At 42.6% G+C, this 26,752-nt stretch overlaps 1 protein-coding gene across 5 annotated transcripts; it reads right to left on the reverse strand.

Moving 5' to 3' along the window:
- Window positions 1-8,806: 8,806 nt before the first annotated feature.
- On the reverse strand, window positions 8,807-25,003 carry LOC111957503 (heterogeneous nuclear ribonucleoprotein K). 5 transcript variants are annotated; one of them, XM_023978344.2, is made up of 17 exons: window positions 24,921-25,003; window positions 23,217-23,285; window positions 22,950-23,103; window positions 20,322-20,419; window positions 19,955-20,011; window positions 18,909-18,952; window positions 17,524-17,596; window positions 17,245-17,358; window positions 16,859-16,987; window positions 16,422-16,750; window positions 16,200-16,253; window positions 14,424-14,466; window positions 13,372-13,387; window positions 10,400-10,432; window positions 10,193-10,260; window positions 9,816-9,985; window positions 8,807-9,188 (listed from the first exon to the last, which is right to left on the reverse strand). In XM_023978344.2, exons 3-17 carry the CDS (start codon window positions 23,008-23,010, stop codon window positions 9,158-9,160), a joined length of 1,320 nt encoding a protein of 439 aa, XP_023834112.1. In that variant the 5' UTR covers window positions 23,011-23,103; window positions 23,217-23,285; window positions 24,921-25,003; the 3' UTR covers window positions 8,807-9,157. The 5 variants fall into 5 exon arrangements, with proteins under 5 accessions (XP_023834112.1, XP_023834110.1, XP_023834111.1 ...); XM_023978342.2 differs by having other exon boundaries at window positions 14,424-14,469; XM_023978343.2 differs by having other exon boundaries at window positions 14,424-14,469; window positions 23,217-23,288.
- Window positions 25,004-26,752: the final 1,749 nt, after the last annotated feature.

Here is a 26,752-nt window from a genome sequence, read left to right on the forward strand (position 1 = left end):
AGCGTATCATCGACCTGGCCAAGGCTTTCGACTCTGTCAATCACCACATTCTTCTTGGCAGACTCGATACCTTGGTTTCTCAAATGAATTCCTCGCGTCTCTATGGGGGTGCCACAGGTTCAATCCTTGGCCGACTCTTCTCTGTATACATCATATGATGTTGCTCTTGCTGCTGGTGATTCTCTGATACACTCTACGCAGACGACACCATTCTGTATACTTCTGGCCCCTCTTTGGACTTCTGGCCCCTCTGTGTTAACTAACCTCTAGACGAGCTTCAATGCCATACAACTCTCCTTCCGTGGCCTCCAACTGCTCTTAAACGCAAGTAAAACTAAATGCATGCTATTCAACCGATCATTGCCCGCACCTGCTCGCCCGTCCAGCATCACTATTCTGGACGGCTCTGACTTAGAATACGTGGACAACTACAAATACCTAGTGTCTGGTTAGATTGTAAACTCTCCTTCCAGACTCACATTAAGCATCTCCAATCCAAAATGAAATCTAGAATCGGCTTCCTATATCGCAACTCTCTGAGGTCATTAAAGATCCCATGGCACTTATCGTTAAGAGTAGGGGTGTTAACCCCGTGTGCCTGGCTAAATTCCCAATCTGGCCCTCAACCATCACGGTCACCTAATAATCCCCAGTTTACAATTGGCTCATTCATCCCCCTCCTCTCCCCTGTAACTATTCCCCAGGGTCGTTGCTGCAAATGAGAACGTGTTCTCAGTCAACTTACCTGGTAAAATAACGGTAAAATAAAAATAAAAAAAACAAAGCATCCTTCGCTCATGCTGCCAAACATACCCTCGTAAAACTGACCATGCTACCAATCCTCGACTGTCTGATGTCATCTATAAAATAAGCCTCCAACACTCTACTCAACAAACTGGATGCAGTCTATCACAGTGGCATCCGTTTTGTCACCAAAGCCCCATATACTACCCACCATTGCGACCTGTACGCTCTCGTTGGTTGGCCTCGCTTCAAACTCGTCGCCAAAACCCACTGGCTACAGGTTATCTACAAGTCTCTGCTAGGTAAAGCCCCGCCTTATCTCAGCTCACTGATCACCATAGCAGCACCCACTCGTAGCACGTGCTCCAGCAGGTATATCTCACTGGTCACCCCCAAAGCCAATTCCTCCTTTGGTCGTCTTTCCTTCCAGTTCTCTGCTGCCAATGACTGGAACGCACTGCAAAAATCTCTGAAGCTAGAGACTCATATCTCCCTTACTATCTTTAAGCACCAGCTGTCAGAGCAGCTCACAGATCACTGCACCTGTACATAGCCCATCTGTAAACAGCCCATCAATCTACCTACCTCATCCCCATACTGTATTTATTTATTTATCTTGCTCCTTTGCACCCCAGTATCTCTACTTGCACATTCATCTTCTGCACATCTACCATTCCAGTGTTTAATTGCTATATTGTAATTACTTTGCCACCATTGCCTATTTATTGCCTTAACTCCCTTATCTTACCTCATTTGCACTCACTGTATATAGACTTTTTGTTTTCTTTGTTCTACTGTATTATTGACTGTATGTTTTGTTTATTCGATGTGTAACTCTGTGTTGTTGTATGTGTCGAATTGCTATGCTTTATCTTGGCCAGATCGCAGTTGCAAATGAGAACTTGTTCTCAACTAGCCTGCCTGGTTAAATAAAGGTGAAAAAAACAAAAAACTCTATTGAAGTAACAAAAATGGTTGACTTTCAGTAGGACTCACCTGCTCCTGCTTTCTCACTTTATTTACAAACAAACATGTGACTGGCTCAACTGTTCTGGGGAACTCAGGTAAGTTTCATAATGTAAAATAATGTGACATGTGAAATGAACGTGATCTGCTTCATCTTCTAACGTATTGCACAAGTTGACTGCAGGTATTTACTTAAAAAGTAGCAACAAATATTCAAATTTATTGAAACAATTCAAAGAAATAGTTTCAACGGTATTGATGGTACTGAAAAACCATCCCGTGGCTATTTCCAAATACCCCGGTATATGGTATATACAGTATACCGCCCAAGCCTAGTGTAGATGGGTGAGAAACAAAATCTATTTAATAAATGTTTGAATCAGTCTGAAACACAACAAAATGTGGAATAAGTCAAGGGGTATGAATACTTTCTGAAGGCACTGTAACTCAATCCTGAAACGTTTATAGAGTAGAATTTATACATGCATTCTTTTTATGTTATATGATGTTGGAGATTCTGCTAATGAGATATGTGAACACTGTTGAGTCAGACAGCCACCTCTCTCTCCTCTTTCCAGCACACTAAAGTGCCTCTGCAACTCTTTGCTAGTTTCTGCATGCCTGCTATGTGACGCCATTCTCTGGAGGTATTCGGTTGGACCATTTAGTGCCTGTGCACAACTTGAATTGTTGATTCATGATGTGTATTGTTAAATGTAGGTATTTTACGCCATAAAGTGGTTCTTGAAATCATTTTACTCCTGAAAGAAAATATATAAGGATAAGTCATACTATTTCATGAGCGTGGTTATTATAGTAATACATCTTAAGACATTGACATTATAGGAGTACACAGCCCAAGAACCTTTTACTTCATTTAAATACAAACAGTATAGGGAAGGGGGGGGGGGGGGGGGGGGGTGGGGGGGGGGGGAGTAAAAATGGCACCCAACGTGTGGGGCTGTGTCTTGTAGGTGATTACTCTGCACATAGATTTTATGGTCAACTCATTTTGGCATAATCAATTTATCATCACAAAAAGAACCTCTAGCTCATTGGAGGCTCCTCAGAGGAGGAAGCGGAGGACCATCCTCTTCAGTGAATTTCAGAAAAATACAAATAATAAAATAATAATAATAAAAATAATAAAAAGTGATCCTTTTTAGATAAAACTATACTAAATATATTCACGTCACCAAATCATTTATTAAAACACGCTGTTTTGCAATGAAGGTCGACAGTAGCCTCAACAGCACTCTGTAGGGTAGCACCATTGTGTAACCGGAGGACAGTTAGTTTCCGTCCTCCTCTGGGTACATTGACTTCAATACAAAACCTAGGAGGCTCGTGGTTCTCACCCCCCTTCCATAGACTTACACAGTAATTATGACAACTTCCGGAGTAAGTCCTCCAACCTATCAGAGCTCTTGCAGCATGAACTGACATGTTGTCCACCCAATCAAAGGATCAGATAATGAATCTAGTACTGAAAGCATAAGCTACAGCTAGAAAGCACTGCAGTGTATAAAATGTGGTGAGTAGTTGACTCAAAGAGAGAAACTACTGTTTTGAACAGCTTTCATTTCTCAGAACAATAATAGACTGACGAGTTTCAGAAGAAAGTTATTTGTTTCTGGCCATTTTGAGCTTGTAATCGAACCCACAAATGCTGATGCTCCAGATACTCAACTAAAGAAGGCCAGTTTTATTGCTTCTTCAATCTGCACAACAGTTTTCAGCTGTGCTAACATGAGAGTTTTCTAATGATCAATTAGCTTTTTAAAATGATAAACTTGGATTAGCTAACACAATGTGCCATTGGAACACAGGAGTGATGGTTGCTGAAAATGGGCCTCTGTACGCCTATGTAGATATTCCTCCAAAAATCTGTCGTTTCCAGCTACAATAGTCATTTACAACATTAACAATGTCTACACTGTATTTCTGATCAATTTTATGTTATTTTAATGGACAAAAATTTGCTTTTCTTTAAAAAACAAGGACATTTCTAAGTGACCCCAAACTTTAGAATGGTAGTATAAGTATTCAGACCCTTTGCTATGAAACTCAAAGTTGAGCTCAGGTGCATCCTGTTTCCATTGATCATCCTTGAGATGCTTCTATAACTTGGAGTCCACCTGTGGTAAATACAATTGTTTGACATGATTTGGAAAGGCACACACTTGTCTATCTATATAAGGTCCCACAGTTGACAGTGCATGTCAGAGCAAAAACCAAGCCATGAGGTCGAAGGAATTGTCCATAGAGCTCCGAGACAGGATTGTATCGAGACACAGATATGGGGAAGGGTATGAAAAAGTCTGCAGCATTGAAGGTCCCCAAGAATACAGTGGCCTCCATCATTCTTAAATGGAATACATTTGGAACCACCAAGAATCTCTAGAGCTGGCCACTCGGCCAAACTGAGCAATCAGGGAGAAGGGCCGTGGTCAGGGACGTGACCAAGAACCCGATGGTCACTCTGACAGACCTCAAGAGTTCATCTATGGAGACGGCAGAACCTTCCAGAAGGACAACCAATCAGGCCTTAATGGTAGTGGCCAGACGGAAGCCACTCCTCAGTAAAAGGCACATGACAGCCTGCTTGGAGTTTGCCAAAATACACCTAAAGACTCTCAGACCACAAGAAACAAGTTTCTCTAGTCTGATGAAACCAGGATTGAACTCTTTGGCCTGAATGCCAAGCGTCACGTCTAGGGGAAACCTGGCACCATCCCTACGGTGAAGCATTGTGGTGGCAGCGTCATGCTGTGGGGATGTTTTTCAGCGGCAGGGACTGGGAGACTAGTCAGGATCGAGGGAAGATGAACAGAGCAAAGTACAGAGATCCTTGATGTAAACCTGCTCCAGAGCGCTCAGGACCTCAGACTGGGACAAAAGTTCACCTTCCAACAGGACAACGACCCTAAGCACACAGCCAAGACAATGCAGGAGTGGCTTCAGAACAAGTCTCTGAATGTCCTTGAGTGGCCCAGGCTGAGCCCGGATTTGAATCCGATCGAGAGACCTGAAAATAGCAGTGCAGCAACGCTCCCCATCCAACCTGACAGAGCTTGAGAGCATCTGCAGAGAAGAATGGGAGAAACTCCCCAAATACAGTTGTGCCAAGCTTGTAGCGTCATACCCAAGATGACTCGATGCTGTAATCGTTGCCAATGGTGCTTCAACAGAGTGAAGAGTACAGAGTGAAGGGTATGAAAACTTATGTAAATGTGATATTTCAGTATAATTAATTTTTATAAATTAGAAAAAAAATTGAAAACTGTTTTTGCTTTGTCATTATGGGGTAGTGTGTGTAGATTGAGGGGGGGGGAACTATTTAATGGATTTTAGAATAAGGCTGTAACGTAACAAAATGTGGAGAAAGTCAAGGGGTCTGAATACTTTCCGAAGACACTGTAGCCTCTCGAGTCATACAGCTGAAGTCCAAGTTAAATCACGAGTCATCGATGCTCTACTGACCAGAGACGTGGACTAAAGTCTCAAAATATGCTCAAGCAGAACTTGAGTCCAAGTCACGTGACTCGAGTCCACATCTCTGGTCAGTAGCTATCCTTCTAAATGCTGTGGACACTCGATAAACTAGCTATGATTTTAACATATTTGAAAACTAACTAGTAGCCAGCATATCCCTGGGAAGTAGAGGTGCTGAAGCACCCCTTGATAAATAGAAATTCGAACCGAATTAATATTATTTTCTCACCAAACTAGGCCTTTATTACTCCTGTAGCCACAGAGAAAAACACGTGTCAGACAAATGTTTCACATGCGTTCCAGGAAGTCTCGCAATGTTGCATCTCTGGGTTTAGAAACCGACTTTTCAGTACCAAAGGATATGCCATTTCAGGTTGTTGCTGCTCATCCAAAATGAATCGCTCTGTAATCTTATCAGTTAAGTGTAACAAGCTAAATGGAGCTATTACGTTTGGATTCCCATGCCATATTGCACCCTAGATCCGTTATACAGCAGAGAGGAACATTGTTTGGACATTGAACCCTTTGTTGCTTGGCCATGACTCTGAAACAGTGAAATTAGCATGAACATAAAGTTGAAAGTCTGTCAAAACACTAGATGAGTATGGTGGTCGTGAGAATTTTGTTCCAGGACATCTACTCAATTTGTTTGTGTGTATGTATACATATATATATATACACACACACACACACTAGGTTGTGTACTACACATAACCAGTGGTATGAACTTAATTTTCATAATTTTCAACCGTGATCTTGCAGTTACTCCACCTCAAGAATTGCATTTGGTGAAAGGTTCAGCACACACGCATACTCAGGCTGGCTGGCTCTCATTCAGGCAAATGAGAAATAAGTGCACTCAGGCTATCCGGAAGGCCAAAGTTAGTTACTTTAAGGAGCAATTCTCTCTCTGTGGGTATAACCCCAAGACGTTCTGGATAACAGTTAAAGACCTGGAGAATAAACCCTCCTCCTCACAGCTGCCCATGTCCCTTAATGTTGATGATGTGGTTGTTACTGACAAGAAGCACATGGCTGAGCTCTTTAATCACCACTTCATTAAGTCAGGATTCCTATTTGACTCAGCCATGCCTCCTTGCCCATCCAACATTTCCTCATCTCCCACCCCTTTTAATGCGACTATCCCAGATGCTTCTCCCTCTTTTCCCCCTGCCCCGCTACAAAGTTTCTCCCTGCAGGCAGTCACTGAGTCCGAGGTGCTAAAGGAGCTCCTGAAACTTGACCCAGAAAAAACATCTGGGTCAGATGATTTAGACCCTTTCTTTTTAAAGTTTGCTGCCCCCATCATCGCCAAGCCTATCTCCGACCTCTTTAACCCATCTCTCCTTTCTGGGGAGGTTCCCATTGCTTGGAAGGCAGCCACGGTTCTTCCTTTCTTTAAAAGGGGTAATCAAGCTGATCCTGTTATAGGCCTATTTCTATTTTGCCCTGTTTATCAAAAGTGTTGGGAAAACGTGTCAATAATCAACCGACTGGCTTTCTTGATGTCTATAGTATTCTCTCTGGTTTACGCTCAGGTTATGGATCTGTCACTGCAACCTTAATGTCACCATTGCTCTTGATTCTAAGCAATGTTTATTGACTTACCAAAGCTTTTGATATAGTAGACCATTCCATTCTTGTGGGCTGGTTAAGAAGTATTGGTGTCTCTGAGGGGTCTTTGGCCTGGTTTGCTAAATACCTCAAAGAGTGCAGTGTATAAAGTACCCAAGGCTCAATCCTAGGCCCCACGCTCTTCTCAATTTACATCAACAACATAGCTCAGGCAGTAGGAAGCTCTCTCATCCATTACTATGCAGATGATAGTCTTATACTCAGCTGGGCCCTACCAGGATTTTGTGTTACATGCTCTACAACAAAGCTTTCTTACAAATCCAACAAGCTTTCTCAACCCTTAACCTTGTTCTAAACACCTCCACAACAAAGGTCATGTGGTTTGGTTAGAAGAATGCCCCTCTTCCCACAGGTGTTACTACTACCTCTGAGGGTTTAGAGTTTGAGGTAGTCACCTCATACAAGTACTTGGGAGTATAGCTAGACGGTACACTGTCCTTTCAGCACATATCAAAGCTGCAGGCTAAAGTTAAATCTAGATGTGGTTTCCTCTATCGTAATCGCTCCTCTTTCACCCTAGCTGCCAAACTAACCCTGATTCAGATGACCATCCTACCCATGCTAGATTATGGAGACATAATAGGTAGGCAGGTAAGGGTGCTCTCGAGCAGCTAGATGTTCTTAACCATTTGGCCATCAGATTTTCCACCAATGCTCCTTATAGGACACATCACTGCACTCTATACTCCTCCGTAAACTGTTCATCGCTGTATACCCATTCGCAAGACCCCACTTGTTGATGCTTATTTATAAAACCCTCTTAGGTCTCACTCCCCCCTATCTGAGATATCTACTGCAGCCCTCATCCTCCACATACAACACCCGTTATGCCAGTAACATTATGTTAAATGTCTCCAAAGCACACATCCCTGGGTCGATCATCTTTTCAGTTCGCTGCAGCTAGCGACTGGAACGAGCTGCAACAAACACTCAAACTGGACAGTTTTATCTCAATCTCTTCATTGAAAGACTCAATCAGGGACACTCTTACTGACAGTTGTGGCTGCTTTGCGTGATGTATTGTTGTCTCTACCTTCTTGCCGTTTGTGCTGTTGTCTGTGCCCAATAATGTTTGTACCATGCTGTGTTGCTGCCTTGCTACGTTGTCGTCTTAGGTCTATCTTGATGTACTGTTGTGATGTGTGTTTTGTCATATTTATATATTTTTTTTATCCCAGCCCCCATCCCCGCAGGGGGCCTTCTGTCTTTTGGTAGGTCGTCATTGTAAATAAGAATTTGTTCTTAACTGACTTGCCAAGTTAAATAAAAGGATAAATAAAATAAAAAGACAGCCATTTTCTCTACAGCAGGGCCTGGGTCAGGCTAGGCTGAAGTATTTCTTTGACCTAGGGGGTCACAGGAATGTCAGAGGGACATTGGCTACATCAAGAACATTACTAAGCAGGATCTCCATAAGAATTAGCCAATAATCTACAGACGTTTCAATCTTATTAATAATTTAAAGGATTCTAGAAGAAAAGCCTAACCCCTAGGAGATGCATACACCAAGCATGGCTTGTAACCAATATTATCATGTCCCATGCCACAAATAAGGACTGTTCGGCATGGCTAATAGAGCAGGCCTTATGGCATGACACCATCACCAAGACTCAAAACAGTCCTACAAAAGTGTACAGCCAGGAAATGTGATGAATAATAAGAATACTTGTGTATAATCCCCATGTCACCCCGATACATCCTGAAACATTCAATTAAAATGAAAAACATGACAAATGACAATTTCCTACATTTTTTTTTTTTAATAATAAAAACGTTCCTTTAAAAAAAAAAGTCGTACATTCTGCATGTTGCACGGAGTGGTGGTAAGGGGTGTGTGTGAGAAACTCCAATACCGACAGAAAGAACACACACATGGGACAGTCGTACTCTACTGACAAACACACCATAGAAATCAACCCATCCAAAAATAAAGATAATGTTCACTTGTCTGTCAGGCAAGTCCAAATATTTTGACAAATGTTTATTTTATTTTATACAAATACAAGAGATGGAGTAGAAAACTACACAAAAAATGCAGAACGTCTACATTTAACATAGGAATGTTGGACCTTAAAATAAAAACATTAACAAAATGCCCACAAACCGGGACAATAAGATGGGGATCGGAAGGATTTGCTTCAATCTGAGTCTCCTGGTTTAGAGGAACTGACCAGAGTACTGCTTCACACTGAAAGAGTAAAAAGAAAATTCACAGGAGTCAATAAAGATATATAGAGGGGTTGGGGGTGGGAGAGGTGGTTGGGAGAGTCTGAGACAGGGAGAGAGCACGTGATGCGGGCCTAGTCGGAGGCGAGGGTTAGTCCTGGTGTCCGAGCAGGTGCAGTGCGCTGGGGGAGGAGGAAGGGAGACAAGATTAGTCACCATGGCTACGAGGCAGCATTAGCATTTCAGCATCTGCGCAATGAGACACGCTGACGGTTGCCGGGGAGACAGAAGAGGAGGAGCCTGTGCCGTTTGGCAGACTGTGATTTGTTGTCGATTCATCTAACTAAAAACAACAAAATCACTAGTCTTCCACACAGCAACAGGCAGGGAAGAAGTCCACTCCCTGCTTCACACCCGAAAGGCTCTTAGGTCATAAAACCAAACATTTCACCAATCATATTCTTCAAAAATCTGACATGTTGAATGATTAACAGGTTAAACAAATATTGACCTACAGTTTTGTATCAATATAAGATTACATGTACAAGTATTTTGTACATATTGTGTACAGATTTTAATACAGCCATTCTACAAAAGAGGAAGCTCAAACTACTTTCACATTGCATAGGAGGAGAGAGGTTAGTCAACATCAGCAGACAGAGACAAATATAATAAGAGATTAAAAGGAGGTAGAAAAATATATATCTACACATATATATTTTGAGATCAAAATGTGGCTATAAAAACAGGAAGGTATAGAAAAGGCAGACATGAAACTCTTATTCACTCAGAGGGCATCCAGAACTTGCCTATTCTGCAATAGGTACTGAGCGTTTTGGATCTGGTCCTGGGTGCCGCTGATGGTGATGATGCGATCCTCAGAACCCTCCAGTGGCTCGTCGATCTTAATGGAGGCGCCAGACTCATGCCGGATCTGCTTGATCCTCTGACCTCCCTTACCGATGATGGAGCCGGCCAGCTGTAGAAAACACCAGGGTCAACTGAATGTCATGCACAATAGTGTGAAAATACCGGAAAAGTGTGTTCTGTGTGAATGTTGCATAAGGGTTTCATAGGCCATGGTGGGCGAGACAGGCCGAGCCATTGCTCTGTATGAGAACATAGTGTGTGGGTGTGTGTGTGAGAGAGGTAAATGGGGAGTCCCCCCTCTTCCGGTTATACACACATCTTTGGGGATCGTCACTTGTGTGGTGATGACTGGCCCTCCCATATCATTATAGGAACCGCGTCCACCTAACACACACGGCGCATACAGTGACATACACACAAGGAGAGATCAGAGAAACAGCTTGAGGAAGTGTTTAGGCTCTATTAACAACACCATAACAACATATTGAATACCAAGCTGTGGGAAGTGCTTCTACAGACTCACCAGATTGATAGGAGTCCCAGGAAGAGTTGTTGTCTGTTTGAAAGGCGAGAGAGAAAATAGATCTACAATTAGGGAAAGTTTTTTCTAGAAAATATGCTAAAATGTACACATCCACAGCAGACTGGCACCATAAACAAACACGTGTTTACCAACCTGATACAGAGCAGGCCAACACGTTTCAAAGACGATCTTCCAATAAACAGTCGAAATGACAAAACAAAGAGTCGACAAGTGCACTGGTGCAAAACAATACACTCAAGGCTGTTGAGTATTATATCTTATGCTGCCTTGATTGTGTAATTGTCAGTCATGCAGGGTTCCCTTGTAAAAGAGACTATCCTGCCCAAATAAAAATAACAATAGAATGTCTAGCCTTGTACAGCTGAAATCAGGTTCCATAACATACACTGGAAAACCACTAGCCCTCTACGTTCTATGAAAGCTGCTCGGCGTAAACAGGAAAGAAGTTGGAGGAAAACAAACCCAACTATGCATGCCCAAGCCCTGGTATATCATCAGATTGCATACAGAGGTACTGAACACTGGACTCAAGTCAGACTATACCAGTCTCATTGCAAATTGTGAGGGAAAACCCCAGAATGCTATTTTCTGTCCTAAAAGAAATGTAAACCCCCAGATAACTCCTCCTCTACCCCCTCCATCAAGCAATGCAACAGTTTTCTTGATTTTTTCCCAATTCAAAATTAAGTACTGCACTGTACAAACTACCCCTTGCTTGGGGTGTGCTACTATGCTTCATACTGAGCCTCCTAGTTGCAGTTCCAACAAATTTTCATGGACAAGCCCAACATCGGTCTCCAAAATATGAGGTCAACTACCTGCTCCTTCGACCCTATTGCCAAAGCAAAATCCAGCCTCACTCTTCTCAGTCCAACTATAACCAAAATCATAAATTACGGAATTTCAGGCACTGCGCCTAATTCCCTGAAAACGGCCTCCATTATACAAATCTTGAAAAAACCTGGACCTAACACCCTAAGCAATTACAGACCAACTTCCAACCAGTTGTGTAAAGTACTTAAGTAAAAATACTTTCAAGCACTACTTAACTATTTTTTTGGACAACTTTTACTTCATAACATTCCTAAAGAAAATATTGTACTTTTTACTCCATACATTTTCCGACATCTAAAAGTAATCCTTACATTTTGAATGGTTAGCAGGACAGGAAAATTGTCAAATTCACACACATAAAGATAACATCCCTGGTCATCCCTACTACCTCTGATCTGGCGGATTAACTAAATACAAATGCTTTGTTTGTAAATTATGTCTGAGTGTTGTGAGTGTGCCCCTGGCTATCTGTAATTTAAAAAAAGAAAATGGTGCCATCTGGTTTGCTTAATATAAGACATTTGAAATTATTTATACTTAAGTTTATTTAAAATACCTTTACTCAAGTAGAAAAAAATACTTTTACTCAAGTAGAATTTAACTGAGTGACTCACTTTTACTTGAGTCATTTTCTATTAACATATCTTTGCTTTTACTCAAATATGACAATTGGCAACTTCTCCCACCACTGTTTCCAACCTACCCTTTTCTATCAAAGGTCCTTGAACGTGTGGTCTCAATACAGCTACAGAACTACCTTTAACCAACAATCTCCATGAACCCTTCCAGTCCGGGTTCCATGTACAGCACAGTACAGAGACATCCCTGGTAAAAGTTACACATTACTTGTTGATGACAGCTGCTGGAGACACTAGTATATTTTTACTTTTGGACATCACAGCAGCCTTTGTCACAGAGAATCAAGCGATTATCAGCAGACTTATGAACTAGCTTGGATTCTCTGGCACATTACTCCTGTGGTTTAGCTCCTGACTTACAAACAAGAATTTGTGATCCAACCCTGCCACAGTCACTCAAGGGGTCCCACAGGGCTCTGCTATGGGGCCACTCCTGTTCTCTATACACACCCATGCTGCCACTTGGTATACTTATACGGAGATTTGGACTAAACTTGCATTTTTACGCTGATGACACAAATATGTGAGGACAAGTCAGACTAACAACCAAACTAACAGACTGTCTATATGCAATCAAGAGATGGATGCAGTTGAACTTCCAAAAGCAAAACAGAGCTCTGGTTTATTTGCTCTAAGAGTACACAGAGCAAAACGAGCACATTCTCCCTTCCTCTGGATGATGACTCCATCACAGCTTCTCCCACTGCCAGAAACCTGTGTGTAATTTTTGACTCTAGCCTCTTATTTGGAGCACACATCCGCAACATAAAGTGTCATTTTTCCACCTTGTATCAGGTCTTTCTTGTTCACTGTGGATGCTGAGAAGCTTGTGCATGCCGTTGTAACATCTCAGCACTGCTGACAGTAAGGCTCCTGTCAACTCCAGATGATCCAGAACGCAGCTGCCAGGATGCGCTCACAAACTACACAAAAAAAACTCAAATCACCCTGTTTTACTCAACCTCCATTGGCTTCCTGTTCAATACAGGATCACATTTAAGATTCTGCTGCTCACCTTAAGGCCCTCAAGGGTGATGCATATGCCAAATTCTAGAGAATTATACCCCAGCACATCGCTACGATAACCAGACTCAAACTGCCTGGTCACAAACCTGTGCAGCACGGGTGATAAGGCCTTCTCACATGTGGCTCCTGAGGTCTGGAACGCTCTACCTATATGTCAAGGAGGCAGCTTCCATTTTCTTGTTTAAAACACATTTAAAGACCTACCTTTTCAAGCTAGCTTTTAATCTTTGATTGCTTAATCTGTTTACAGTCTATTTCTTATTAGCAGGTAATGGTTTATTGTATTGAAATTATCCTACATTTTGGCGTTGAATTTTGTTTGTGTTTCGTTTTCTACCTGATACACATTGCAAATGGGATATGCGCTTTACAAATTAAATATTATTGTGCAATGGAGACAGCATGAGAAACTGAACTCAGACAGAACCACATAGGGAGAACGGAACAACTCACCAAATCCACCCCCACCCTGGAGAAGGAGAAAAGAGAGGGACAGCAGGGTTAAACACACATTCCCTTGTGATTTGTTGTATACACTCATGGATGCATGCAACCCGGGCCTTGCATGATCAGGATTAGGGCAGGGACCTCAAGATATAATATTATCTCGATACTTAGGTGCCGATACATTATGTATTGATTCTCACAATTCTATATGTATTGCGATTCGATACTGCGATTTGATGTCCAAACATATTGCTCACTGTAAGTCTGGTGCAGAGAGACCGGAGGATTAGAAAATACATTTTTGATCAGCCATGGAAATAAGTGCTATTGGCTCACTATTTAAAAAGAAGATGGAGAACATGCTATAGAACCAAAAAATGGCAGAGTTTAGCAACATGGTAGCGTAAAATAAAACAATGACACTTGGAGACAAAGTATCAATATAATAATGTCCAAAATAATATTGTGATATGTAACTATCGATCCCTCCGATTTAAGTCAGGGTTGAGGAGGCCAGTTCGTACAAAAGCCCCTATTTGATGCTGGAGACCCCTGCCCCCTTCTCCGCTTGCATCCATCAGCCACTCACTCCACAGCTTTCACCTGCTATTCAGCGGCTCAGTCACCAGGGCAACAAGCGATTCAAAAATCAGTTGCTGAGCAACCGGAGGCAGTATCCTGCCAGCTCTCAAAGATAACCTACCAGTCTGTCAACAAAGCATTATTATTAACACCTAGCAACCACAGCCCCCCCCCACCCATGTTTACGTAGATGGTAGTGGTCATGGTGGTATGGGTAATTATTACTGAAGTTACACATTACCTGTGTTTATGGTTTGGTCATATGGTTAACTATGGTAAAGTAATGTTTATTATATGTCAGTGGTAAAGGTGCGGTTGGGTTTTATAGTGGGGTTAGCTGTGGCCATGGCGATGAGGTTATTATCAGGCAATCACAATCATTGTCTAGGAAAGACCAACAATTGTTTCAGCGTATGATGCTTCAGCCAATAGACACCAAAACGACAGCGGCATGCATTCAGTTAAGGGTCACTAACCATGTTATCGCCATAGCGATCTCCTGGTCTCCCTCTTCGGTCACTGCTAAGAGAAAGACAAGAGAAAATGAAAGTCTGACTTGAGAAAAATATTGACACGGCAGAGGGCTTTTCAGCAGCTCTCTGATCCAAGTCAAACCACACACATTCACAGACCCATGTAGAACACAAAAGTAAGCGGTGTTGACAGACTAATGGCAGGGCTGAAACACTGATGAGGCCAGTACTCAGAGGAACAGACTCAGGCTAGACTGACTGACTACAGCACCGACTGAGGACGTTTACATGCAAAGTAGTAATTCAATATTAAACTGATTATGGCAGTAGGCAGATTATGCAGTAGTCATGTGAAAACCTTACTCTGCTTATCTTAATTTGCGTAAAGTCAAAATCGAAGTATAAACCGATTAAAACCTGGTTTTCTGAGCAATCTTTCAAATTATTAGGACATGTGAAGACCTTGAATCGGCGTTCCAGCATTGCATTTGTTCTGCGCGTGTACCAGCCAAGCAAGCCTCCGTCTGCAGAGCGAGTGAAGTGAGTTCGGAACGACTGAATGTACGCGTCTTAAAAGTAGTTCACCGTTAAACCGTTAAATAAACAGTTAAATAAACTCCGAAAATATGCTTCACATGGTAGAATGTTTATTTTGATTGCGGCTTTCCTGCATTTATCAGATGTGTTCATGTAAACAGTATTATTACAGAAATCCTTCTTGCAAAGTATAGTACTAGTCAAGAGTTTAGACACACGTACTCATTCCAGGGTTTCTCTTTATTTTTTTTATTGAATTTTACCCCCTTTTCTACCCAATTTCGTGGTATCCAATTGTTAGTAGTTATTATCTTGTCTCATCGCTACAACTCCCGTACGGGCTCGGGAGAGACGAAGGTCGAAAGCCATGCGTCCTCCGAAACACAACCCAACCAAGCCGCACTGCTTCTTAACACAGCGCGCATCCAACCCGGAAGCCAGCCGCACCAATGTGTCGGAGGAAACACCGTGCACCTGGCGACCTGGTTAGCGCGCACTGCGCCCGGCCCGCCACAGGAGTCGCTAGTGCGCGATGAGACAAGGATATCCCTACCGGCCAAACCCTCCCTAACCCGGACGACGCTAGGCCAATTGTGCGTCGCCCTACGGACCTCCCGGTCGCGGCCGGCTGCGACAGAGCCTGGGCGCGAACCCAGAGTCTCTGGTGGCACAGCTAGCACTGCGATGCAGTGCCCTAGACCACTGCGCCACCCGGGAGGCCTTCTCCTTTTTTTCTTTACATTTTTTTCTTTTTTTTTTCTACATTGAGGAATAATGGTGAAGACATCAAAACTATGAAATAACATATGGAATCATGTAGTAATCAAAACATATGAAAATATATTTTATATTTGAGATTCTTCTAAGTAGCCACTCTTTGCCTTGATGAATGCCAAGAGTGTGCAAAGCCTTCATCAAGGCAAAGGGTGACTACTTTGAAGAATCTCAAATATAAAATATATTTTGATTTGTTTAACACTTTTTTGGTTACTACATGATTCCATATGTGTTATTTCATAGTTTTGATGTCTTCACTATTATTCTACAATGTAGAAAATAGTAAAGAAAAATAAGAAAAACCCTTGAATTAGTAGGTGTCCAAAACCTTTGACTAGTACTGTATGTAACGTTTTAATCAAACTATTATATTAATCTGAATATCCACAATAATGGCATTTTGATGCATGTAACCGTACTCACTGACTCCAGACCAGTGGCCTACAAGGCTGGAAAAGGACTTACTTGGGTCTGGCATCTGCACTGCCCCGATAGGAGTCATAGGAGTACTGGTCATCTCTGCAAACAACGTGGAAATGGAACACACACACGAGCCCACACACACTATGAATGAAAGACCATATGTCCCTGCACTTTTGAGCGCAAACTGATGTAGACAAAGCAAAATGGATAGAAAGAGGTGTAGGGACAAAGAAATGGAGATGATCGATGGTGAAGCTCTCTTACCCTCCTCCTCTGTGTGGTGGGGCCAGGTTGCGGCCACGGCTCTCACCCCTCCCCCCTCTCACTGGATGGGGAGGCGGGGGTCCACGACGGGGGCTCATCTCCTCGTAGTCCCTGCGGGCGGGGGGCATGGGCCCCCCTCGACCCCCTCGTCCAGAGGGCCCTCGGTCAAAACCTCCGCCACCTCGTCCCCCTCGCATGTGGAAGCCCCCCATGGGGCGCCGGCTGCCGCCACCCCCGCGCTCCTCAAACATCGGGGTGAAGCCGCCGTAGTCGTATGTCTCGTCGTAGAAGTTGGGGTCGTAGGGCTGGGCGCGCCCTTTTATGGGAGCCTGACGGGGATAGGCTCACACATCATTTCTACAGTCGGCTGGCTGTGGTATTTAAAGCTCAGTCAAATGGTTTGACAACAGAACCAACAGTTTGATAAGAGCACCAACCTCAGCGATGAGCTCCAGCATAATCTTAATGCACTCAACGACGCGCTCAGACTTGCCGCCGACCAGAACCACGCGGTCCGTGGACTGGGGACAGCATTCCTGGAACAGCTTGATGCTGGTCTGGGTGTTCTACAACAGTCAGAGTCAACACAGGTCAAATTAGACAAAGCAAGGCCGTAGGACTGAGAAGAACCCACAGAAAAAGACTGAATCAGGGTCACCTTCAATACGCTCTAAACGAGAGTAAAACATTTGCATTCTTATTGGACAAGTTCAGGTAGTAGGCCCATCAAGTATTTTAAAAATGTTATCCCATTTGTGTACGTACTGGACATGACCCAGGTGAGGAGATAAGAGTGGGAGTAGTTCAGAGCGCATAACTGTACCTCTCGTAACTCTTTGATCTTGGCTCCCTTCACACCAATGATGCTACCTGCCAGGCTCTGGTGGATCAGTAGCCTCAGCTCACAGTCAAAGTCCATCCCATTGTACTGTTGGTACTAGGGGGAGGGGGAGACTTTAGCATTTTATATCTATATCCCAATGGAAATGCTATGTTTTGTTTTATCTGCACACTCAATATCTAGTAGTACCACACAGGACTATAACTGAAAATTATAGGCAGCCATAATGCTGGTCTCATTCATCTCCAACCGCAGGCTCACCTCCTCCAGAGTAGGGATGATCTTGAGCAGGATCTCTCCCACGGTCTCGATTTCAGCACTGATGCTCAGAATGCTTTAGAGTCACCAATCACAGCGCAGGATATTCCCAGGGGGACCAATCAAATGGTGACCAGGTGTTAGAGAGGAAAGAAACAGTATTTCAAAACCAAGATCGACTCTCCCTCAGCAGAACTTCAACCATAACATCTGACAATAAATGAAGACCCCCCCCTTTCATCCGGTCCCAGCCGTGGGGGTTAACCGGGTAGCTGTTGTGGTACAGTCCCATAGAAATAGAATTACTAGAATAGACATTCCCATTCAAGTCAATGTTCTGTGATGAGTGGACCAGCGGCCATAAGTAGTAATTCTGGTTCTATGTGCACACCCCATTCAACTCACAACAGAGGAATAAGAGGACAGAATACCCCATAACCCATTTATATCTATAACATATCAGCAGGTATCCATAAATACACAAATAAAGAAAATTAACCCCCCCAGTGTCTGACAAAGAACCCACAAAAAAAGAAAAACAGGTAAAAGGAATCCAAAGAAAGCAGGTGTGTTTTAGTGACCACCGGAAGGTGGGGGGGGGGGGTGGGGGGGTAAGGAAGGAAAGGTTGGGGGGCGGTGTCGGTTTGCACCGATGGTGCCTGCTGCCAGAGCACTAAAGCAATTGTACTGTAACACAACATGGGGGAGAAAAAACAAAAAAAAGAACAAAAAGTCAATAAAAACATGACAGTAGTACGCTATGCTAATCAAAATAATCAAACAAGGAACAGTTTAAAGTAAACTTAAAGATGGGTGAGAGATGGCAGGGTCACAGTGAGTTATGCTCCCACCAATGGACAGGGGGATGTTGAGGGAAGGCAAGGAGGAGCGACATGGGTCACAGGGATGAGGTGACAAATAAGTTAACTTTCAACAGTTCCAACAACGGCAAGGGTAATATGGAGTGTAAAGAAGGGAAAAAGACATAAAACACTTGAACCCTAGCTGCTCTGCCTGGAATAACAGTCTTACGTAATTATAGTGGTCCAACCCCCCCACCCCCTAAAAAAGATCTGTGGTAACAAGGAAGATGGTAGGAGGGGAATGTGAGAAGCTAAAACAGACCAGTACACCAACTCTGAGAGGGGAAGGAGGGAGGTGAGGAGCGTTGAAGGGAGAGATACTGTCATTGAAATAAAATAGAATGTTGAAATACCGTCACTAGAACAGAGGCAGGTTTAAAGTATTTGTTGAAACCCTCACTGAAAACAGAGGCTTATAATACTGTCACTGAACAAAAGTTGAACTGTTCGTCACAGGAACAGAGGCAGGTTTGTTTGTTTATTTTCTGAAGTCAGGCAGTGAGAGGGAGGAGCTTAGGGACATACCGCTCAGGCCCACTGCTGTCTGGGACTGACACACTGGCATTGAACTGCAAGGGCCGTGGGCGTGGCATGGGCAGGGGCCAGGGCCATTCGAGCACACAGATGTCAATGAAGTAAGGCGCCCATTTAGGGAGGGGCACGATTATGGACAGGGCCAGCCAGGGTGTCAGGTGGGCGGGCGCAGGAGGGGCGATCCAGAACATGGGCAACAGAGGAAGTGGGCAAAAATAAACAAAAATAAAAAACAGGAGAGGGAAGAGGGAGGGGGAAGAGGAATACATTTTAATACAGGCTAATATTCTTCATTGTGATATTCTCTCAGAATGTTTTTTTTTTAAAGAACAGAAGGAGATAGAAGAGGAGACAAAGGTATTCAGGTAGAGAGAAATAGTTGGGGGGTAGAATGGGGTCAGAAAATGAGGGGGAGATGTAGAGAGGGAGATGAGAAAGAGGGATAGCGGTAGAGGAGAGAGGGAGAAGAGTGAGAATGATGGAAGGTGGAGAAAGAGAGAGAGGTAATGACATGAAATGAGTTGAGAATTGGCCAGGCTGTTTATATACAAGACATTTCCTATATAAATGTAATGAATTGGTGTCGGGTGCTATAACAGCTCCACCCTAAAATACACTGGGCCCACTCAAGTATTAATGACAGTCTTAGTGGTGCTAATGGCTGGTAGTAATATCACTATTCATTACGCAAACAAAAATACATTTTTCTAAAAAGGCCATGGGTTTCGTATCGATTAGCGGAGGGCGGGGAGGCATTTTGATAAACGACATTACACTTTCGATTGATGACACCACAACAGGTGAAGAGCAGTTCTCAATACACATCATATCCCCGCATTAACAGTTACCCAACATCCTCACAGCTTTACTTCCCCCAACCATAGTTAACAGACCCATTTTCTTAAGCCCAACCCACTAATTTAGATTGCCTCAACTTTTGCATACAAACTAGTCAAATCAGACACTCCCAAAGTACAACCACGGAAGGGGGGGTACTGTAAAATCCCAGACAAAAAGAGTGGTGTAAATGTACTCACGTCTGTGCGCAGGGATTTGATGTTTTTACCACCCTTCCCAATCACTGCTCCTGCATTCTGAACCGGGAAAAAAAGCCAGGTGATACCTAACTTATTGTGATATAACAAAGTTTAAAAAATCCTCAGACATCATCTCCATACTACATCATCTAAACTGATTTTGACCGCATTAAATCAGACATGGAACCACAGGGTAGAACATTTTAAAAAAGCTCTTAACCTCCATAGATCTGGTCAAATAAAAGGTTAAATAAATAACTGGGGAGGGAAAAAAAGATAGGCTACATAAGAGGATAAGTCACGGAGGAGATTGTGGCTGTTGAAGGTAGGCAGGGGATTGTGAATGAGGAAGAGAAAGCGGACTGACTTTGCTCTGCAGGAGAATGCGGAGCTCCACCATGTCGTCTGTGTTCCTGGAGCGCTTAAAGGACTGCTCTTCCTCCGCGTCCTCTGCGGGACGCTTACCTGAGAAAGAAAAACAGAGTCTAATCTTTCTCACACACACCAGGGACCCAGAATGCGACCGTTTAGTCGTATTTTTCAACCTTTTGACTTCGCAAGTTACATTTTTTTATTGGTCACATGGGAGCAAGCTGGTTACCTCAATCAAAAGTTCAAAAAGTCCTATTTTTTCGGCAGCTACAACCACAATTTGGTCACACAGTAAAGTGCATTATCCTCATGATTCCCTTCATGCAAGTTTCGTAGTAACTGTTTCACTGGACCCTACTGCTGTGATGAGTGAGCCAATCTATCTTCCTTTTCCTTGATGTGCTCTCCACCCCACAAAAAAAAGGAGGGTTCTGATTGTATAACATTTCAAAATCCAATTGCAGGTAAAACACAGCTTTGGAAGCACCTACTGTTGAAACTGTTGGAGAGGATGTTCAGCTTTGTGGGTATAATTTCTATTTCTCAACATTTTATATTGAGCTCAATAGTAGCCAGCAGATTCCGATCAAACCATTACGCCTGTTTTACACTGAGCTGCACTGGGGTTGGAATGCAATCATGGTTAGATTAAGACACTGCGGAGCCAGCGCGAGATATGGGTCAGAAACATACCTCAACGCAGGGATGGGATGTGCCGATGTATTTCACCTACATCCCAACTGATACCTTGAGAAGATTGAAATACTACTAGTTTTCCCAGAAAACATCCCTTTTTGTTCTCAAGCTAGCTAGCAGTAGCCACCGCCGGCATTTTGGAATGGCAGTGTCAGCCAATCAGCTCCTTTGTTGTTCAGCGCAACATGCCATTGTATAATGCCATTCTATAAGCTGGCTACTGTTTACCAAACACGGGGACATTAAATGTACTGTTAGATTAATACATGACTACTAGCAGTAGTGTTAATTTGGTGTTAATGATCTACACTGAACAAAAACATACTTGCAACATGCAACAATTTCTAAGATTTTACTGAGTACAATTCACAGAAGAAAATCAGTCAATTGAAATGAATTCCATAGGCCCTAATCTATGGATATCACGACTGGGCAGGGGCGCAGCCATGGGTGGGCCTGGGGAGCCAGGCCCAGGCCCAGCCAATCAGAATTCGTTTTTCGCCACAAAAGGGCTTTATTGAAAACAGAAATGCTCTTCAGCCCCTCCCCCCCTTTCCCTCTTCAGACGATCCGCAGGTGAAGATGTCAGATGAGGAGGTCCTGGACTGGCGTGGTTACACTTGGTCTGCAGTTGCGGTTGGATGTACTGCCACATTCTCTAAAACAGCGTTGGAGGTGGCTTATGGTAGAGAAATTAACATTCAATTCTCTGGCAACAGTTCTGTTGGACAATCCTGCAGTCAACATGCCAATTGCGCATTCCCTCAACTTTTGACATCTGTGGCATTGTTTTATGTGACAAACTTGCCAATTATAAAGTAGCCTTTTATTGTCCCAGCACAAGGTGCACCTATGTAATGATCATGCTATTTAATCAGCTTCTTGATATGCCATATCTGTCAGGTGGATGGATTATCTTGGCAAGGAGAAATGCTCACTAACAGGGATGTAAACATATTTGTGCACACAATTTGAGCTAAATAAGCATTTTGTGCATATGGAACATTTCTGGGATCTTTATTTCAGCTCATGAGAAATTGGACCAACACTTTACATGTTGTGTTTATATTTTAGTTCAGTATTGCCAATGTGTTTTGAGTTCACTTCCTCATGTGGTAAACTAGCCCAAAATAAATTAGTGGACATAAACACATAGACAAATTTATCTCAATTGAACAACAAAATGCAGACAATTCTGGAGCCCTATTTCAACAGTAAAATATTACAATACCCTACTGTCAACCCACAATTCATGACAATCAATGGATTAGGTAGCACATCAAAATATATTCAATAATGCATTCCTACTTGGACATGTTAAATAGACAACTTCTTTCTTGAATAGCCTACCAGCTCTGTAGTCTATTACACTTTCTAAAGCACTGTGAATGACTTGAAGGTGATTATGACTATGTTTTTCTATTGCAAAAAAACTATGGTGCATCCAAATCATAGGCTGGTGCAACCAAATCATAGGCTGGTGCAACCAAATCATAGGCTGGTGCCACCAACTGAAAAAGTTAGTGTCACCAGTGCCACCAGGGGAAAATGTTAGTCTGGAGCCCTGCACACACACACTGACTGGTTCTCTGGATCTGCATTCAGTTGATGTAGAAATGATACACATGTAATACTAATAGCCCACTTACTGTCCTTACATATTAAAACAGTACAGATGCAATAGATATGGATACCTCACTACACTGTCTGCTCTGCACTTTTTTTTGGCACATATGGCAGCTACAATTTAGGAATCTAAATGTTTATATTTTCGACCAGACATTGATTATTAGTAAGTCTTAAACACAGGAGGGCATAAACCTTGCACCACGCCGCTTAAAATTATAAAAGATAACTACACTGTTCTTATTCATTTTCTAGATTAGTTACAATTATTTAATTAATACACAAAAGGATTACAACTCACCGTTTGTCTCTGTGTTGCTGAATGAGGTCTCTTTTTCTTGTTGCTCAATTTCTGTCTCCATTGTCGGCTAACACCGGGCTGGGTAGGGCAGGCACCTCGGTCCTGGGAGCAGGTAACAGCGGGGAGAGAGGAGCGGGCACCTCTGTCTGACTGGCTGTGGATGGACATGGCCGAGGGAAAGAGATGAGAGCAGGGTTTGGGTTTTTCCAGAACTGACGAAACAAAGTACGACAGAGGAGAGAGAATAGACTGGTGACCAACACTTACCACTATTTATGGTGAGAAGATGGGCGTGTTATGGGCGGAACAAAACAAAGTCTCAGAGCAGCTGCGAACCTACTGAAAAAAGGCAAAGGTTGGTTAGCGGCATAAAAAAATCCTACCCAAGAATAATCGTATAACACACTGCTACGATTATAAAATTGTAATAAATGGTGGATAAACATTTGGCAATGAATGACAACATTCATAAAATTTAAAAGGTGTGATGAGGAACAGCATTGATTCAAATTAATGTATGATTCATTACAAAAACCATTTAAGAAGCAAACAGAGCAAAATTTGAATTTCTATTGGACATATTTAGGTAGGTTCCCTCCCCGTCTCCTTTAAGAAACATTTTGCAGTAGAATTGGCTTAATGAATATGCCCCTGAGCTGTAATACAATTCTGAAGGCGACCAGATGACACACATACTGATTTGATGCGAAATTATGCACATTTAATTTATTAATCTAAAGAAAGTCAATGCATGAGTGAAGTTACAAGGCAGATTTATTTGATAATACGACCTGGCACAATGATATCTGAGTCGGGACAAAATGACAATGCAACGAGGGCTCATCTCAGAATCACCTCGCACCGATAATTATCTTGATCGTAATTAAACAAATAGCTAACCACAATCAAACATTTGCTCATCGGGCATTATTTTTGGATTAACGGTGTGAGCTAGCCTACAGCGTTGATCCAATGATCGTCTAGGATTGATGTGCATTCCCGTTAATACACTCGTGTCCCCCGTGGACCGGCTCGTACATAAAACATCCTCCATTCAAGCTGCAAGGCATCACTTCCCTCCTTACCATTTTTAATAGCGAGCCGCCGGGAAAAATGTGTAGTCTTAACGTTATTGTAATCAAACACGTTTCGTTTAGGACGTTGCACCCCACGTTCAGCCAAGGGTGTACCACATCCTAAATTATCAGAAAATCTAGTTTTATTAAGACTACACATTTTCCAGTTATGTTTCCCCCCGGCGGCTCTCCTAGTTGAGGAAATTATGCCTTTCCAACCCGAATGGAGGATGCTTTGTCTACGGGATGGTTCACCGGGGACAGGAGCATATACAGGGAATGCACATCAGTCCTAGACGACAGTGCCGTGGCGAATTATGGCGCCCACTATCGGCTGCCTAGGCCATATGTGCGCATACGGTTTGAGAAAACAACTAACGTTAGCTAGCTATTAGTTATCTTGTGTATACGAGAAAAATAGCTCGCTAGTATATTGGGAAGCTACTTAGTTCATTCAGCTGGTTAAAGTATTTAATAAAGATGGCTAGCTAGTTAAGGTAACTAGCTTCAGTTGTTAGGTAGCTAATGTTACCGTAACCAATTAACGTTACCTAACGACGTTTGCTGTTGGACTGCTACAGTAATATGTAGCTAGTGTAGTTAACGTTAGTTAGGGACAAGAAACACAATCGTATAACTTTAGAATAAAGCTCTGACAGCCATATCTAATTACACTTGATATATTTCTAAATGTAGCCGTGTAAACTATGCTAGCTAGCCTGCTACACTGGATCGCTAACTACAATAATTAACCAGTTACTTTAGTTGTCTTCGTTGGAAATGGTGTAGCTAGATACGCGAATGCTTTCAAATGTTTTTGCTTATACCATCGCATCAACATGTAATGACGGATTTATTCGTTGCAGAGATACATCGAAATGTGTGTAAAACAGACCTGCGCTACACCGTGTATCGTTGCTACTCCTTTTCGACCCTTCGCTGAGGAAGAACGCAAGCACAAAACATGGCTAAGTAATCATGTGTATCTGAAGAAAGAGGTAACTGCCTCGATTGGTGGAAATAGACATTGAATTGTAAATAAATAGCAGTTATTGGATAACTCATCTGTCACTCACATAATGGAGGCGGGTCTGAAGATATAGTCATGTCCTCACCAGTCTTCCGTACCGAAATAGTTTGGTTGACTTGCAGCAGTCCTTTACTTTCAGTCTTGATCATAATGTAAATACTTACTAGTTATGTTCATATAGGGTTGTAGCTAGCTAATGCTGTCATCTTTCTAACATGTAGATATATCACATATTTACTGTGTTTCGCGCGAAGTCCAAAAATTATTATGGGAACCTTAGCACTTCACAAACATTTTGACTCTCCATGCCCCCAACTTTTGGCGCCTTGGCGATTCGCCCAGCGAAAAGCAGCTGTACTTGTATTTTGGGGCAGATAGCTACAATTATACAGAACTAATCCAAACCATTGTAACGTAAATTAAAGTGTATGACTATCACTCAATGAGTACGGTTGCATGCACACAATATTGTAACGACCCTGGGTTCATTACAATATAATAGTTAGATTAAAACGTATATATGCTTTGCAAGAAGAACAATGTCCCTAATAATAGTGGTATATGGACACAACTGAAATCAGCCTATTACCTTATGGCACTGATAAATGCAGAAAATCGCCAATCAAAATAAACGTTCTACGACAGCGACGTGTTATCTTTGGGAAGCATATTAGATTCTGAGTTCAGACTTTTAAAGTTTGCATGTGAAAACTACTTCTAGGAAGTTGCATGTATTCGTGGATGCCAAGGGAAGCCAGTCTTACACCAAAAATGACACACAGAAAACATAAAATAATGTATATTTCATCTCTGTGTTTTCAGAATTTTCCTTCAATTCACAAGAGGCGGATGCTGTCTCACAGCATCCGAGCGAAACAGTGCCTTTCAGTCTCTGTATGTCATGTGTAAGGCCATTTATCTGATTCTATCTGGTCATGAAGAGTATGACATTGTTGCCGCACATAGCATTGAATGCAAGGGAAGCCAGCAAGCATTTGGCCTCACTTGATTAAAAAAGTAGAAAACAATAGCCAATCAGCATTGAGCTAAACTGAGCGAGCTCAACTGTGAATGGTCTGGAGCACCAAAAAAAAGTGTTGTCCTCTGATGGCTAGCTAGTTAGTTAAAATTGTCCTTTTCGCAAATTAGCCATAGATGGGGATAGGGGTTTGGACTTGTGGTTTTACTTAATTCTCCGTACTGGCCAATGATTGTAATGGCGATTTTGATCCCACCATAAATTCGTACGGTACATTGTGCCCCTGAACTGAGAGGATGAAAGGTCAATATGTAGCTAGATGTAGAAGGCTAACGTTAACTAGCTAACGTTGGCCATCAAAGAAGTTAGGCTAGCGAGCAAGCATTTTAGCCAGGTGGCCTAGGACAACAAAAATTAAAGCTTGTACTGTATGAGTCATAGACTGTTTCCTCAACATGAAAGATGGGAGTATGACATTGGCATTTCTCTATAAGTAGGGTGAGTTTTTTTTTCTACTTGCACAAACACACACACACACACACACACACACACACACACACACACACACACACACACACACACACACACACACACACACACACACACACACACACACGTTGTTGAAAAGGTGCTGGAATAGTGGAGGCAGCTCCTGTTTTCTTTGCGACTTGCGGTAACTCTCCATGGTTCTAAATCAATAGTTGTTTAGTAGTCCAAA

Source organism: Salvelinus sp. IW2-2015, linkage group LG33, assembly GCF_002910315.2.
Source record: "Salvelinus sp. IW2-2015 linkage group LG33, ASM291031v2, whole genome shotgun sequence".
Taxonomy (NCBI): Eukaryota; Metazoa; Chordata; class Actinopteri; order Salmoniformes; family Salmonidae; genus Salvelinus; species Salvelinus sp. IW2-2015.

Bases quoted from the DNA above. Each gene is read 5' to 3' on its own strand.
- LOC111957503 (XM_023978342.2), bottom strand. From the start codon at position 23,010: ATGGAGACAGAAATTGAGCAACAAGAAAAAGAGACCTCATTCAGCAAC. The intron at 16,988-17,244 runs GTACAGTTATGC...TGACTGTTGTAG, and splicing joins AGATCAAAGAGTTACGAGAG to AACACCCAGACCAGCATCAA. The intron at 9,189-9,815 runs GCAAGTTCTGGA...CTCCTCCCCCAG, and splicing joins CAGTACCTATTGCAGAATAG to CGCACTGCACCTGCTCGGAC.